Source organism: Phalacrocorax aristotelis, chromosome 8, assembly GCF_949628215.1.
Source record: "Phalacrocorax aristotelis chromosome 8, bGulAri2.1, whole genome shotgun sequence".
Classification (NCBI taxonomy): domain Eukaryota; kingdom Metazoa; phylum Chordata; class Aves; order Suliformes; family Phalacrocoracidae; genus Phalacrocorax; species Phalacrocorax aristotelis.
Genome location: NC_134283.1, coordinates 23,472,793 through 23,490,341, shown reverse-complemented (window position 1 = coordinate 23,490,341; position 17,549 = coordinate 23,472,793). Strand labels below are relative to the sequence as shown.

Genomic DNA, 17,549 nt, shown 5'->3' with positions numbered 1-17,549 from the left:
CCTTTGCCATGAGCACGTTTCTCCAGGCTTGGAGCAAACTGCCTGGCCACAGTGTGCTTCACTGGGAACATAACAGTGAGGCCAGGTCTTGTCCCACAGGTCAAGGACTCATAGGTGAGGTTACCCTTACCCATAGTTAAGGCTGTACATCCTCACAGCATGCTCTCAGCCCCATGGGCTTTGCAGGCAATCCAAAATTAGAAGGTCGGAAGTGGAGAAGATACAGATCTGCGAAACCCTTAATACCTTGTCAGCCTCCAAACATGTTGGGGGCCACTGCAAAACAAGTGAGGGAGATGAAAAACAATGTCCACAGTGCCAAGAGGGTGAGGACGCAAGCCCCTTCAGCTGGGCAGGAGAAGAGGTGGACTGGCTGCAGACCCTCTGCAGGGCTGCGGAAGCGCGGAAGCAGCACAAGTCCCCAGCTGTGAACACCAGGGTGATGGTCAATCATTTCACGTGAGAGGTGCAAAGCTGCAAAGCGCGCATAGGAAAACCTCAGAAAGATGAAGGCAAGAGATGTGGTGTGTGCCATGGACTGATCCTCAGCCTAAAGCTTCACCAGTATTTTATGCTCACAATTAGAGAAGGGGGCACGAATATATTTTCTAGGACACTGAATACAGCAGACAGGGGACAGAGAGAAACATCCCAAATGACATTTTTGCCCACGAATCATAATAAGCACCATGGGACGACACAGTAGTGGAAAGGAAAGCTGAAGCATAATCCGATATTGGGGGACAAACGCCTCGTGGATTGAGCTTGGCTGTTTTACAGACACAAAGTTCTGGCCACTTTGTCTTCTGAAACAAAAAATGGACGTGCAGGTAGCCATACAAGGTGGTAAGCATGCAGACAGACACCCCCAGTCTGTATTTCAGAGACCCTGTAAGCATTTTACTTGCTAAGCAGCCTTCCCCAATCATTCGAATTTGAGGGCTGCAAAGATTATTTCCCCCATTTTTAAACACCACTGAAATGAAAACCATGTAGGCCCACAAACAGAATTTTACAAGTGGACAATACGATGCTCAAGGAGAAAAAGCGATTCTTGCCACGGCACACAGCTCATCTGGAAATTTTTGACCTGCAAAAACAGCTGCATTGACAAGATGTGAAAGGTGTTACAAGATGCTATGGCCAACCAGAGGTGAAATATTATGGGGATTACATATCACACCCTCTGTGAGAAAGGTGGTGATAAAAAAGGGGGAGAAACGCCATCTGCCCATATTACAGAGCCACCCCGACAAAAAAAAAATCATTAGTATGATTTGACTAGTCTCTATTCCTTCATTAACAAAATAAAATGACACTCCACTGGGCACGCCTACATTATTCCTGAGGATTTTACCACCCCGATGGCCTGTTTTGGGTGGCGGGGAATGGAGTTGCAGTGCCATCCAGAACTCATCCAGAGCCCAAGGACCTGCTCGAGGACCACTGACATGAGCTGAAGAGTCAGCTGCTGCCAGGTGGGAACGTTACTGAACTTGTGGCGTCAGCACCCAAGACGCAGGAGGTGGTTCATGGAAAAAGGGCGCCAATAGAAAATTTCCAGGGTCGGTCCTAGGGTTTCAATCACAAGTGTGTGCTGGGAGCATCGCTTCTCCACTGTTTCTGGTACGGCTTATCAACTGTGGGAGAAGCTGCTTTTGTAAGTTTTGTAGAACAGCCATCACAGGCTTTCTGCTATGCTGAGAAAATGGTATAGCTGAAATATATACAGGTGTCAGCAGAAATGATTTACCTGAAAGTCTTAGCAATAATTGCTTGTTCCCCTCTAATAATTGCATGTGAGGCAGCAATCTCTGAGCCAAGAGCCTGTCCTGACTGTCAAGGGACCTGTGTAATGACAGGGACATGATTCTGCTGGCAGCTACTCACCCCCGGATGGGGAAAACTTATCCTGGAGCCAGCTCATTTTTGTGGGGGAGAGCCCAACTCCTTCCACCAAGTGGTCCCAGGGCTGATGTCTCCCAAGCTGTGGGGCATCGCTGCGCCAACCCCTCCACCACCCTGCCTGACGGCTGCCCGCAGACAGGCAGCCCTGCTCTGGCAGGGCCGGACCCCATCCGATGTCGGAGGGGACACACAGTGCCGCCTGCGCCGGCTCCGCTGCTCACCTTCCCCAGCACAACTCCAGCAAGCAGAGACTGACAAAGCAGGTGGCTTCACGCTAGCTCTTGCACATGAATGTATATTTTAATAAAAATAATTCTGTCAATATACAGCAGAACATCGATTTCTTTACCATATTTTCAGTATATTTTCATAGGCTTTTTCTCAGTTAAAATCCCCCTCCCTCCCCTTTTTGAAGTTTTCATGCGAAGCATCAGATAACTTAATTCACAAATACTAAGCTTAGACTGAACCAATGTGCACAATTGTGTAATGTCCATTTAGCCAACGTTGTACCAAAGAGGAGAAAACCCTCCCTCCAAAGGCGATGAGGAGTCTGGAGTGGCAGAGGGAGATCTGCTCTGTCACAGCCCAACGGTAGCCATTCCTCCAGGGCTGGTTGGAAACCTGCAAAGACCTCGCACCCCATGCTCCAGCTGAGCATTTCATACCTGAGTTTTGAGCAACCAGCAGAAGAGAGTTAACTGCGTGGTGGGCAGGTTCTGAGGCTTGCACTGCCGAGCAGGTTGTGTGCAAGAGCTTCAGGTGCCAGTAGCCTCCTCCTGCCTCTCCTGGCTGGAGAGCCATGAAGAGCGTGCACAGGTAGGACCAAGAGAGACAATCCTAATGAAATGCCTGTGCAGAGTCCTTGGTCTGGAAGAGTCACCACACTTGCATTTTTAAAATTTTCTTTAAAATCCTGATTATCCCCAGAGCTGCTGCTCCTTCTCCTTTCTCCAAGTTTGAACTTGTGAGAAGTCCAGTCTGCAAAAATCCCCCGTGCTCCCTCCCGGGGGAAAGATGCAGCTATAGCCCTACTGACCAAAGGGGTCAGAGCACATGCCTGGACGCAAGTGGAGTGACCACAGAAAAGGCGTCTGCCTGGCCAGGGGAAGTTCAACAAGGAGCAGAGGTCTGCATGGCCTCCAGGAATGTTTCTGTGGCGATTTGAGTGCAAATCCTACACAGGACTCAGCTTCTTGCAAGCAGGAGAGAGTTAAGCCTCCCTCTTGGAAATAAAAGAGCTGACAGGACACATGCTCCTCAAGCCTGGATGAACCCTCAGATTGCCAGGCACTGCTACAGCTCAAGGCTGCAGGCTCTGAGCTCTGGTGTGGGATGCAGGGAGAGGGACAGACATGCCACATTCACTCATCCATCACCTCCCACCTCTTGTTGCAGGGAAGGATGGTGGAGAGCAGCTAGTCCTTCCTCTGGAAGAGGCCTCCAGGGTCTCAACCACTTCCGTTTCCTCCCCAGACCCGCTGTAGCTCCCCCCCCCACACTCCACCAACACTTCCTCCAGCTCTCTGATCTACACAGCAGATGGGACATGGCTCAGAGCAAGCTTTTGGCTCTGAGTAAGAGCTGCTGCACTGCAGTTCCCTCCATCACTCATTCTTCTGGGACAGAAGGGTCCCAGCAGCACACATCACATGTTCCCCATCATGTCCCCCCACCAGCCCTTTTGCAGAAACATCTAGGGACAGAGATGTACAGCTGGTGTCCCAACACCAGCTCTCTACAAGAGATCTACTCCCCTCTGGATCCACCACTCAGGCTGCTCTAACATGGGCAGGCTTTGAAGGAAGTTGCTCCTTCTGCAAAGGGGACTCCCGGGTGGACCAGGACCACCTTTCCAAGGAACATGTTCCTTCTCTCATGCTGTGACCAGATCCATGGGTCCTCACTGCACCCAGGACTGAAGCATGATGGACCTCTCTGCTTGCTGCCCCGTGCAGCAGTTAAAAGACTGCACACTGCCTCTTCATGGAAAAAACTTCCCCAAGAACTTCCCATGGTGTTGTGCACCATGTAGCTTCACAGCATTTACACACTGTTAGGTAGCCTGGCTATCACAGTTCACCTTCTCAGTCAACCCCTTGACAGCAGAAGGAACTCTGAAACTTGCACCTAAGCAACACATGCTATGTGAGTATTAAGGTGCCAAAGCGCAAAAGCAGCACCACAACAATCCCACAAGGTTTGCTTTGCTGGAGACAGTTCATCGTGCCTGATGCCTGAGGAGGAAAATAAATTCAATCCCCGGAGATAGTTACATCAGCTCTGTTTGTTCCAGTTGTTCAAGGGAGCCTCAAGAACAGTCATTTTAAAAATGGTAAGATGCCTTAATAAGACTACGTGAAAAATAGGGACCCAGCTTGAGGACAGGCAGACATGTCACTGTAAAAAACCAGAAGGAATAAGGAAGCAGATGGGAAAACCCTAGGTGTACACAGCCACAAGGAGCAATACTCCCAAAAGGGCCTGTTCTCCACACCAGTCACAGCTGCATCTCCTGGTGTCCGAACCAGGCTGGCAGCAGCACGGCAAGGACCACCAGGATGTTGGAAATAGAAACAGGCTCTAGCACCAAAGCAATGAGCTATAGTTCTGGTACACATGGGGGGCTGGAGGGGAGGGAGAGCAGCCACTGGACAACCTCCCTCAACAGCTGGATGCTGCACACCCAGTGCTTCACTCTGGAGGTCCCTCTCCATTCTGCTCACTGCATGCAAAGGCTTAATTTCTAAGAACAGCAGAAGTGCTACAGCCAGCCCAGCTGCAGGCTGATGGGATCCTGTATGGTGACAAAAAGGGAACATCCTGCATAGACCTGCCCCTTTAGGCCAGTGCAGCAGAAGCAAGCCCAGGAAGAGCTGTTGGAGTTGCTATGTCCATGCTCGTTGCTGGCATGGGCCACAGAGCTGACTCTGGTCCCAAAGCAGCTCCTGCAGCACCAAACACTGCAGATACCACTTCTGGTGGTCACAAAGGTGGGAGAATACTGGGATTGTGGGAGGCAAAGGAGCAAGAAGGGAGACCTGGTAGCAGTGAGACGTCTTCCCAAGACAAGCTGGCTCTGAGAGCCCATCTAAGGATGCATGGGAAATAGACTGCTGCCCTCCACACTCACAGGTGACCTTGACTGAGAGCTCATTCAACCCTGTAAGTTTTGAATCAGCTTTTGTTAAACACTTACTAGTATAGGATCACGGAGCAGCAAGGGGGATCATCTGGAACAAGATGGTTCCAAAAGGAACAAGAGGAACCAAGAGGAACAAGATTTGGCTCCCCTGGTACAGGAGAGATGTCCACAAACTGGAATGCATCCAGCAGAGGCCACTAAGCTGGTCGGAGGCTGAAGTGCAAGGTATATGAGGTGGATACACCTCCCAGAAACACTTATCACAGCTACTCCAATGCCTCCAACTCCTGAACTGATCCCTCATCTCACTCCAAAGTTCTCCCACGTTACTGTTGATGTGACTGCTCTCACTGCGTGTGGGGACAGCACAAACCCTTTGTCCATGGTGAGAAAAGCCTGGTGATGGAATTTAGCTCCATGAAGCTCTGTCTGCAGAACCACTGAAGGACACTTTAACCAAGGCTCTAGGTCTGGAGTTCCCAAAACGTTAACCAGCAGAGCACCGGGCTCAAAACCCAAGCCCATGAAGTGCAGGGCTGCAGTTTGCCACAAGCACATTTCCACCAGGTCCCTGTGAAATGTTATCCTTCTGAGAGGCCCTTGCTGCAATGCTGAGTTTGAGGAAGCCAGGTAGAGTGGTTGGTGTCCAGAGCCCACAGCTGGAGGGTGCCTCCCACTGCGCTTATTACAGCTCTCTGGTGGTGACACTGGACTGATCAGTTGAGAGCTGAGACCCTATGATTGTGTAGACACGGCAGAGCTGGAAGAGGTTTAGTTGTTACAACTGCAGCATTTCACAGGTCCTGAGAAAGACGCCACGGCTAGAAAGCCTCTCTTGGGGCTGCATGGTGAGAAGTGTTGCCTGCGAGCACTGTCTGGCTGTGGTTTGGAAAACCTCCTAGGATCTGAAGTCAGCCCAGCAGAGAACAACCTATGTGTCAACCTCATGTGATGGAAGTCCTATATCCAATGCCGTCAGCATTATAATGCAGGGCCATAGCTGAGACCTTGTCACCCTCATCAAGAAATGGGAAGCCAGCAGTTTTCTATTATGGACTACACAATTGTTTACATGGCTTTACTGAAGAGCTCTTGGAAGAAGTGACACTGTGAAGGACTGCCCAGGTGAAGCAGAGTGTTCTTAGCTATGGTGTTCTTAGCTCATCTGCTTCCGAGCAAAGCATGAGGCGCTTAGAATAACAAATTCCAAAACACTTCTATAAAAGTAATTTTTAAACCGCACAGAGCCTCTGGTTAGGTGTACAACCACATTCCAAGTTAAAGAAGACCTGAGTTCACTTTAGGTCTGTTCGTTTTTTTAAATGACCACAACAATTCAAACCAAGTCTCAGCTGACATGAACCATCAAGTAGGACCCAGGACCAAGAGGCTTTGAAAAATAACCTGGGAAAACCAAGTCAGAAATCTTATCTAGGAATCAGCGGTAGGTTGAAGCCTATACCTCCACCACACACCATAAACACATTTCTCTTCTCCACACAGAGTCATGACCACAGTAGTCAGAATCTGAGCACAACAAGCAGAAACCACTAGTGAAACCACAAGAACACTTGAAACAAAAAAATCCCAAAGGACAGGTATGTTACAGCAGAAAAGCCTTTGCACTCCCAAAAAACCATAATTGGGACACCAGGTGCAAGAACTGGCAAGTGCAAGAAGTGGAAAGCATCACTACTGTCTAGTCTACAGGGATCTACTGCCACTAGGTGATGCACATGTCAGCCCTGCTACATGCAATTAATTATTGTTAAGAGTGTGGCCTCTCAGCACTAACCTTGACACAACAGCACAATGGTTTCTACCACAGAGATGGTCTCTGTGAGAAGCCAGAGAGACCAACCCATCACGTATTTCTTGGCACCAGAATAACTAGGTATCTACGAGCATCTCTTAGATTTTTTTTGTAGTGAAAGGGAAACCAAAACAAAGACAATGCCCTAGGATGGTCAGCGCAGCTTTGCGGAGAGACCAAGTGGGGCATTAATATGACACACAACAATGCCTTAAATGAACCACTAAGAGAAGGAACAAGGAAAACTCAGAAAGAGATACAGATGGTGTTGCTACAAAGATGAAAGACAGGTCAGACTGCAGCCAGACAGGAGCAAGCTAAATGGTGACCAACAGCAGCGGAAGTCACCAAATGTGAAAGGCAAAGCCTGGTACTAGAGTATTTCCAACTTAAGTACCCACAATCAGTCCACAGTGTGCCCTAATCCTGGGTGTAAGAAATGGAGAGTCTGCAGCCAAATCTCTCACCAGGGCAAGTTCATCCGACGCCTCAGGCTCACCAACAGCACTAGGGCATGATGAGTTAGGCCAGGTAATGTCCAGCATCAGAGGCTCCAGAAAGGAAGCTTGCACACTGAGTTAAAAGCGTCTCAGTGAGATAAGGACAGCAGGCTGGGGGTAATATCCATCATTAGGACAATAAGAAGAGTTGAAAGTCAATAGATGAGCTTTCAGGCACATGAGCTGTTCCCCAGAATTAAAACAGAAGCCCCAGATTGGTAAGTTAAATTCTTCTGCTTAACGTAGACCTCTGCTTCTGTCTGTCCAGAAGAAAGGCTTTGGTATGCAGAGCTCCATCTGCTTTTTTTCAACTGTATGATTTGACCTAAAAAAAGTATCCCCTCCATCTCCAAACCTTGTGTTGCCTGTTTTGTAGACCACCACAGCTCTAGCACTGCTTCAAAACCTTCACCAAAAGGTAGCGATAGGCATTCCCAATCACCTCCAACACCATCTGCACATTCACTGCTACAGTCTTCTGCAGTGCAGGGGACACCTGCCCCTCTGCTCTGCCTTGATTTCAGACCTTGTGTTCCAGCTGCAGATCAAGCCTGCAAACGCATCAAATCCTTAAAGCTCTAGGCTACTGCACAGATGTCACACATCACCTTCCTTTCTTCAGTGGCACACAAGCTCTCTTGCTGTTTGAAGCCCTGACACAGGCTAACCTCCATTTTAAGGGCAAACTTCAACACAATGCGTTCATCTTTCATTGAGCCTTCCAAACAAACAAAAAAATTCAAGAACAGTAGTAAAATAAAATACATGTTAGGTCTGAGCTCCCCTGGGACCTCCTCACAGCTGCTAACCCAAAATTCATTTGGTGCAGAATTACAATTCCTACCGTGCAGCCAGATTAAATGTGGAGTCTCCTAATGGTACACCAGAGGATGCAAAGCATGCAGTCCTGCTACACGGCCTCAACAATGCAAAGTATATGCTCAGAAACACTTACAGGCAGATGGTTTGAATGCCAAAAGCTTAGCAGCACTTGAGTCCCTGGGCCTGATACATACTGCAGCAGCGACACATTAGTCCATCTTACTTGGAGGTTACTCACTCACAGATCCTTGCTGGTTGCTTTTGGACCTGAAACTGGAATAATTTTCTTAGTAATCCTTAAAGAAACATTGCTGCTCCCTTCTGACCGGCTCAGACCTTAAAAAGCTAGTACTGACCCTAATCCGCAACCTGATCTTGGCATATGAAACCTGCAAGGGTGAGCACAGTTCATACTAGTGTTCTCAAGACACTTTCAAAATTTAGATCAGTGTTATGTGGAGGGGCAGTAAATACTGTTATTATTGAATCTTAGTGACAGAGCCCTCCTACATGGAGAAAAAGGGGGATTTGTGGTTTAACACAAACACTTGACAGCCCAACCAAGCAGCACCCAAGGATGTTTCTTGCAGGCTAACGTGACCTGCTTCTACCACTACAGCGGTAGATGACTTCATATTCATCAGTCCTGTCCCTCTAGCTGCTGTGAGAGCTGGATTTACCTGTTTCTCAGGGCTGTGAGATGCTTCTACAGTGCAGCCACTAACGTAGGTAATGTCAGGTTTTCTACTCTTCCCATTCACAAAGACAATCATTTGAGAGCCTTGTGCTCTTAGAGGGACATGTACCATGAAGGACCAAGCTCCTCTAACTCCCATCATTAGTGTGTGACAGGACCTACCTCACCAGGTCTCCTGTGGGGTTGTATGATGTGCATGGCTGGGATTGACTCTGTGGGCAATAAATACATCAATGACTTGTGGAGGTGGAAGAGACCTTTTTAATAAACAGGATTCAAATAAAATTTAAAAATCCCTCTGAACTGCCACTGCGAGAAGAGTTCAGATAACTAGCACAGATGGTGATGCTGTATGTGCACGATGGAGGGAGAAGGGAAGAAAAGAACAAGCTGTCACCAACTTGATGAGCTTCCTCAGTAAATCAGCAGAAACCAGCTCAGCAAAACTCTCCAGATAAAATACTGGTGGATCCATAAGAAACAACTCAAATCAAAATAAAGAAAAATCCCTACATCGGAAGGCGCTACATTAGAATAACCAGCGAAATACTGAGTGCCGCTGGAGCCGCAGCAATGGCAGGGAAACACGTAAGATCTGCCAGTTGTTCCTGGGGTCAGGAATAGCCACACAGTGAGGGACCCACTCAATCCTTTCACAGGCAGTGTGTGTTTGTGTGCTAGAAGGGGTGTTGGTGGCAGGGAGGTCAGGCTATCGAACAAGGTGGTGGTGTAGAGTGGCAGCAATGGAGGGTGAAGGGCACCACTCAACGATGTCAACTCCATCTTGCTCTGGTGGCTAGTGCAAATAGTCGTCTACTCTGGCAAAGGAGCAGGAGCCCAAGCCCACGTGAGCCATGAGCCGCAAACACTCCGAGGCCTGGCCCAGGGCAAGCATCAGCGGGGGCTGCTTTGGCAGGTTCTGAGATTCTGTGGGGGCAAAAAAAGAAATCCGTTTAGAAGAGGCGTCCTGGCTGTGTGCCGGCTCACCTGCACTCAGGTCCCTCTCAGTCCTGCCTGAACACCAAGCCTGGCATCCTTGGCAGAAGGTGCTGGCTCTGGAAGGAAGCTACTCCTGAGTAATGCTGGCTCTGCACCACTGCTCCTCTGCACACCCCACCACCCATGACATGTCCCACGTGGGGCCACAGCTCAACAGGACCTTTGAGAAAGTGCTGCTTTGGTGGCCAGAGCAAGAAAAAGGCAGTGGAGCTTCTGCTGCCTCAGTGTCTGCCAGAAAACCCTCAAAGCATGAGATATCAAAGCAAGGAAGAATAAGGAAAGGCAGGAGAAGCTGGAACCAAGTGAGATGCAACCTCTCAATCTCTCCCACTTGTGCAAGCCTACAGAGTAGTCCATGCTCTAGATAAACTCATTCACTGGTCACTGCTTCTTTTCAACTTCATGTTTGCTATGTCTGCAATGAGGAATCCTCGGCTGAGCTATACAAGGTGTTTCGCAACCTGTGTGACAAAGCATGCCCAGACACCATCTTTCACATCTCCCTAGTGATGCCCCTCAGCAACTTGTCTGTGCTCCTCAAGCACTGGATGAACAATGGCTGAACAGGGCCACCCTACTGGACACTTGCCCATGCTGACTGTCAGGGGAAGGGACTCTCCTTCCCAAACCATATAATTTCTGTTCCTCTGCTCAGACAGAACAGGAGCCCTCATGGGTTTGACAACCAAGTTGTTCCTCCCCGCAGAAGATAATCTCTAAATCTCCTTCTGGCACATTCAACATCAGGTGCACAGACCACTAGGAAATATGTCTGGGCTGTGCACAGGAGTCACGCATGGATTTCTGAGACAGAGAAGCTGTCCAGTGGACAGTTTTGGCCAGCTCTGGACAGACTGAGCTAACCCAGACTGGGGAGTGTCCTGTGAATTCACCTGAGCAATGACACAGCATGTGCAGGGTGTGGTGACAGGATCAAGGGCCCTGCCTAGAATGCAACAATCCCTTTCTTGCGGACCGGTGGCAGGCCATAACCTCATTATCACTATACCCATCTCTCCATCATGGGATTTTCTGTAGCTGAAGATGCCAGGAGGGTCAGCCATGACATGACAACTTGTTGACTGCAAGCACAAGACTTCCATCAGGGAAAGCTACTGCATCTACTGCACCAGGTTCAAGACAGGAGAGTAAATGACAACAAGCTGTTGGGGCAAGGAACATACTTGTTTAAGGAAAATGGAAGAGCAGTCATAAACATTCAGCTCTGAGGACACAGAGGAGGGCAAAAGGCTCCTCATACCTGGATTCAGCCATGACCCATCCTGCTGACACAAAGAGGAAAGCTCATCAGAAGAAGGGGAGCTGTCTTGCTAGCTAAAGAAGACCAACCTATAACCAGATCTCTGCACAGACCATGGTCCTCTCAGCACAGTTATGACCAGAAAGGAAAAAGCAACAGGGCTGGACCATCACCACAGCCCCAATTTCAACACTGGACTGCAGGCAGCCAGGCTCTCCGGGCTCTAGCAGGCACAGCATGTGATGGGAACCGGCAGAGGCAATGCTCAAAGGGAAGACAGACCCATTTAAATCTGCACATGCAACATGATCTCAAAGGTAACTGGATTTATGGCCCCACTCTGCTTTAGACCCAGCACTATGGAAACTGGCTTCATTTATGAGCTGCTGCAACAGAGCAACTGCATCCCCTACCAGAAAGGAGGATGATGCCAGGACAAAACTCTGCCAACCCAAACAGCATGGAAAAGAGCCCTGCTAATGCCAGTGAACTGATACAGGTGGATCTGGAGCAAGAAGAAAGAAGGCAGGAAATGCACTGAAGGTATCTTGGCTTCCTCAGTAAGCAGGGGAAGAAAACCCTGAGGAGCATCCTTGGAAGTAGCACTGAGGAAGATGCAAGGAAGGGAGGCAAAAGAAGATCAGATCAGGAGGATCCGTTCTCCATAGGCTTCCCTCCTGCCTCCTTTCCTGCATCACTGCCCTCTGTCAGTCCCCAGCAACAGAAAGAGAGGCAAAAGCTAAACATAAGTATTTCTGATTTTTTTTCAAACACTCATATGCTTGCCCACCACAGGACAGCCCTTGAGAGCAGGTATGTCCAGTGGGTAGCGCTCACACAGGAACCAGGCCTTACCCAATATAGCACTATTAAGAGCAGCACACACAGGTTCCCTCTGGATCGGGTCCAGCTGTTGACCAACAGGGCAGTTCCAAGGGTCTGAGTAAGCTAACAAGCTAAATGCATCCTGCGTGAGAGAACAGAAAGGCACAGTAAGGTCATGCACAGATGCAAACACACAGGAAAACCGCCAAGTCCATCAGCTGGGGCACCTCCTGCCATCGCCAAGGTAACAGGTGCCTACCTCCTGAAAAGAAATGGCCCTTTTCTTCTTGGCAGCAAGGGACCACACTGGGCCATCAAGATAGTGGATTAAAGAGGGTGCCCCTTCCACCTGGCAGGGGAGCCAGCACAGGAAGGCAGGTAGAGTGTCACCTGGAGAGAAGAAGAGCGAAGGCAGGCAGGAGCTGTATGTGTCTCTCCTGTGCCAAGAACTGGATCTAGATGCTCTATGTTCACTGAGTTTCGACCTCTGATGTCCATGCAGGCCCCCTCTTCCTCACCAGGTGCAGAAGTGGGGGCCACTCAGAGCTCTGCAAGAGAACCCACATCCCCAGTCCTGGCCCAGAGAATTGCTGCAGTGCAGCACAAGGCCCAGGCTTACCTGAAGCATCTTTTTGTGCATTGTGTTCTTCCCATATTCTCTGCAAAGCTGCTCGCTCAGCACCTGCAGCTCCCGTCCAAACTGGATCATTCGCTCCGTGGCAGCATGGTTCCCTCCACAGAGCTGCCTCTGGGGGCAGCTGTCTTCTAGAGGGAAGGCAGTGGAGAAGTAACATAGTCTCTCATTCCCCACCATTGCCCACTCTGTGTCATGCTACTCATAAACTCCTTCCCCTTCTGGAGCAGGTAGCTGCTTCCTGCTCTAAGTTTATCCCAGTGGAAGCTTTTTCTGATCGCTGCACTACAACAGCCAGTAGTGCTTTTTTCATAGCACCTGTTAGGTACAGGGAAAACTTGAGCTCAGTTTGTTTAATGCCTGAGGACTACCTACAAATCAAGTATTCTGATAAAATCATGGGAACTTGCAACTCCAGCCGTGTTACCCTCTCCTGTGTATGATACAGCGTACACAACACGGAAACCCCTGGTCTAACAAATCCCAGACTCGGAAAACTCAGTCAGAGATGGCAACACCACCAACTTCCCAGTATTAGGTGGCCACAAAACCCACTATAACTGGAGGAATCCCCAGTTTCAGAGGTAGTGTAGCTAATTCTTCCTCCCCCTCCTGGCTAAAGCACCCACAAACAAGACAGTTGTAGCTGACCACACTGTGCTGAGGACACTTTGTGGCTGGGTATCAGCCAGCCTTTCACAGCTCAGTTCAGTTCCTCAGCTGGAAGAAGTGCCAGGACTGCTCTGAGTTGGAATTCATGACAAGCGCTGAAGAAACCTTTGATTCCTCTTGCTTTACCTGCTCCACAACATCACCAGCACTGCTGCAAGACTATCAAAAGCCAGACTTAGTTTTAGTTCCAGGACAGATTCATGTTCCCCGTGAAACAGGCATCTTGAGAACATTATTCACTGGGGAGGGGAAAGAAAGCCAAAGTACATGCTTTTTCCCCACAGTCCAATCACGATTTTAACTCTCGATACCAGCTTTTCCTATTTCTCTTTACTGCTCCTGCCTCTGAGGCCCTACCCATGCTGGATTCATCCGTCTGCAGGATCTCTTCATGTTTGTAGGTGCCATTCATTATCCTGGTGGATGAATTTTCCAGGACTCCATTGGGGTAATGCTCAGCCTCCATTTCCATCTCGCTGTCACTGAGGTGAAAGGAGAAGGAAAAGGTCAAATGTCTAAATTAGAAAGGGAAGAAATGAAGAGCTTAGATGCCAAAGGATGCCCAGCAATGGCCAGTAAACCAGGAAAGGTGCCAGTTAGACTACAGGGAGCCAGATGGTCTAATTCAGTGTAGCAAAAAATTGTTGCAGGCTTCTGAAGACAATTTATGAAACGGGTTTCTGTTCCAAAAGTGCTTGTCGTAATTACAGGTGCAGAGTGCTTATCATCTTCCCTTCAGGAAGCAATCATCTCTGGGACAGTGAACAGCAGTCAGACAACAGTTAACATACTAACATACTAAACAGGAGGGAAATCTTGGCTGTGGTAAGCCATCAACGCTTGCAAAAAGTGCAGTGCAGAACACACAAAGGCTCTAGGCTTAAATGTTCAAGACAGCAGTCTGAATGAGATTGCTGATTAACTGCTGATTGACAGAAACGATGAGAAAATCTTGCTGGGACTTGTGCTCTACATTTGAAAAAGAGAATCATAAATCCAGCATTATCTAATTATTCTGGTAAACTGAGTCTGAACAAGTGTTTCTCACTCAGTTACATGCTGTACAGCTCTCAAGAAGTCATGATAGAGACTACAAACTGTCCTGCAAACTGTGCTTAGCCCAGTACACAGAGGATGAATGCCAGCTGCAATCAGCCAAGAGATTCTACAAATCACAAGGGTGTCCCCTGCTCCGGCAGGGCCTCAGACAGCCCTGTAACACCAACCTGGAAAGTGAGCCCAAGAGAAGCTCAGTTCTCACCATGGCTCAGTATGCTCCACGCTCCAGTAAATGCAGCAGTAACTATCCCCCTCTCCTGGACCGCCTATGCCTTCTTGGAGAAGAGAGGCTTTCTAAAGGTCTGACTTGCTGTCACAAGCATGAAACCAATTACAACTGATTCAGAGACTTGACTGGAAGGAACTGGGCAACCCGTAGAGGTAGCCCAAGAAAATTACTCAAGAGGTCAATGCACCAACCCAGTAATATCTTCAGCTGCTGCCTCACCCACAAAAACACAGGCAAGCTGCTTAGCAGCAGTAATGGACTAGGTGAGGCATCAATAACAGCTCAGTGGGAGAGCTTCTATGCAAACTATCATGTTGGGCTCTGATGGCATCAGTTTAATGGGACAGCTTGGTGCTTGAAACAAGAACATCATAATGTTCCTTATGAGATGACCCTCCAAGCCTGAGCCAGAGCAGCGGAACTGGAACAGCTTGTGTCTGCTGGGAATAGTAGTGACCTTGTAGATAAGAAGAGTTACTGTGTTGTTCAAAAGAGCAGGACAGATGCCCTTCTGGCTCCTCAGAGAGCAGACCGAGCCCTCTCCCACCATCTCACCCTCCTCAGGCATCTACAAAGGAAAAAACAATACCTGGTTTCTTGGTTACTTGTACTACTGTGCTGCTGAGATTTGGTAGAATCTGTAGAATTGGACTCAGAGTAGTTCACAGATGAGGGGGAGGAGGAGGAGGAAGATGAAGATGACGAACTCAGTGTTGGGTATTTACTGTGACTCTGTTTGCTTTTTGTGGACATGACTCCATTGCTACAGGTTGGACTATCTGCTCCTGAAAGTCAAGAACAGGAAAAATGAGGACTGACAATATTGCTCTATTGTGAAGTCAACAATTTAGAAAGAGAAGCAGACCCCAAAGGAAGAAAACAAAATAATACGGCAGATCTTAAATTATTATTTATTATTCTTATATTCAAAAGGGTTTAGAGAAAACACAAATGAATATGGAAGGAACCCCACTGCTCACCAGCAACACCTGAGCTTAAGGAAGTTCCAAAAATGGGCTGTAAATAAGAGTCTGGCAGAACCAGCTCACACAAGCACAGAAATTATTCTTAAAATATGAAGCATGGATGGTTTGTAAAGAAGTTTACAAACCTTCTTCTCACCAACCCAAATATTTCTCATAAATCGTCTATCCAGAAAACTATGAAAGCACAGGTAAAAACTGGGCCACAAGAAGAACTCTGCAAGCAGAACTTCCCAGGCTTTTAACAACCTATCTTACATTAGGGATATACTTCAGTCACACAACACTCAACAAATTACAACAATCCTCTTAAAAATCACAAGCTAACCTTCCTTGAACAGACATCACTGAAAGGAGAGTCAGGCTTGAAATCACATCCTCACTCCCATAAAAGGTGGCTATCAAGCTGTGGAACTTGCTGACACAGGACACAAACCAGAAGTTTTATACAGATTCAGAAATTACTGGCTAAACCTACAGGGGCTATCTAATACCAAGACAACTGCAAATCATGAGGGGCTCAAATAATATTTCAGGAAAACCTCACTATGGGCTTGCCTTCTTCCTAGGTAACCAATATTGACCACAGGGTCTTGACCAGATGATGTGACCTGGCATGGCTGCTCCTCCAGAAGTGATGGTAATATATCCAAATTCATCAGCTGATCCCACAATCATATTTATAGCTAGGGAATTTATTTATATTTTTATCATGACAACACAACGATTAAAACAAAAGCCATTTTGTGCATTTTAATGACAAGGACGCAGTAGACTGTGCACAACAGTTCTGCTTAATCTTTGAAACATGATTGATGAAATTAACACACTTTTGAAAGCGCTAAGGTCTGACAGAGAGCCCTGTAGAAGGTGGTGTCCCATGTATGGAGACAAAAAGCAGCCTGGGGAGTGCTAGTGACCAGGAGGGCTGCAACCACAGTGTGAGGCAGTAGTGTGCGCAGAAGGGCGTGCAGGAAGGACGTCATCACCCTACCAGCTCAAGAGGCGAGTTCAGTTGGTGGTCATCACCCTCTCAGAAGGAGCTTAGCCATGGAATTCACCTGGCAAAAAGCCATGTCCGCTGCACTCGCCAGAATGGATATGGCAACCTAGACAGAGCTCCCACGAAAACATGCAGCCACCCAGGTCTCAGGCTGCAGGGTGCCAGAGTCTTTCCCTGGTAATGGATGGCAGTACTGAGAACAGCCATGTGAGGTGTGACCAGCTGGATGACCTGCTCAGCCTGGTGGCAGAACTATGAGAAGTAGAACGGTTATGAGCATGAAGGAGTCAAAGAGATAGGCTGGTGGAACCATGCTGTGCCCTCCATGAGACAGACAAAGGAACAGCCACCAGAAAAAAAAAAACAAGACCAAGGGGATCCTGTATCCTCCCCCCACCAGGCAGAAGGCAGTAGCTTAAAGGAAAGGAGTGAATGGAAGCAAGTCCATGCTCAGGGTGTCAGGCGAAGCCCCTCCTTGCCCACCTCACCCTCCCAGGTGCCTCTGTACAACAGGTGTGAGGCTCTGGATATGGAAGGCCAGTCAATGGATGATGTAGATGATGGTCCATCTACACCAGAGGTGTGGCCAGGGTCAGAAAGGCCTAACCCCTGTATCATGACCACCTCCACAAGGAAGACAAGACGGGTTATAGTTGTAGGTGACTCCCTTCTGAGGGGAACTGACGGTCCAATATGCAGGATGGACCCTCCTCCAAGGGAAGTCTGCTGCCTCCCTGGGGCCCGGGTTAAGGACGTCACTAGGAAGCTTCCTAGCCAGAACAGCCCTTGGGCTATTACCCATTACTGCTCTTCCATGTGGGTGGTGATTAAACCACAACAAATAGCCCAAGGGATATCAAAAGAGACTTCAGTGCCTTGGGATGTTTGGTGAGGGAATCTGGATCGTAGGTTATTCTTTCCTCTCTCCTTCCAGCTGTGGGCAGTGACATTGGAAGAAACAGAGACACCCAGTCTATTAATCCATGGCTCCAAGGCTGA

General features: G+C 48.4%; 1 protein-coding gene across 3 annotated transcripts in view; it reads right to left on the bottom strand.

Moving 5' to 3' along the window:
* Positions 1-9,123: 9,123 nt before the first annotated feature.
* Positions 9,124-17,549, bottom strand: part of RANBP10 (RAN binding protein 10) — an 86,514-nt gene continuing 78,088 nt past the window's right edge. Inside the window, exons 10-15 of one of the 3 annotated variants that reach the window (XR_012662071.1) lie at positions 15,154-15,349; positions 13,634-13,758; positions 12,590-12,735; positions 12,230-12,360; positions 12,001-12,112; positions 9,124-9,812 (exon numbers count right to left, since the gene is read on the bottom strand). Coding sequence is in view for 2 of the 3 variants with exons in the window: in XM_075101928.1 (XP_074958029.1) it covers positions 9,682-9,812; positions 12,001-12,112; positions 12,590-12,735; positions 13,634-13,758; positions 15,154-15,349 (710 nt within the window). In the remaining variant the exon portion in view is untranslated. The remainder of the gene's footprint in view (positions 9,813-12,000; positions 12,113-12,229; positions 12,361-12,589; positions 12,736-13,633; positions 13,759-15,153; positions 15,350-17,549) is intronic. The other 2 variants (XM_075101928.1, XM_075101927.1) reach the window with 2 other exon arrangements.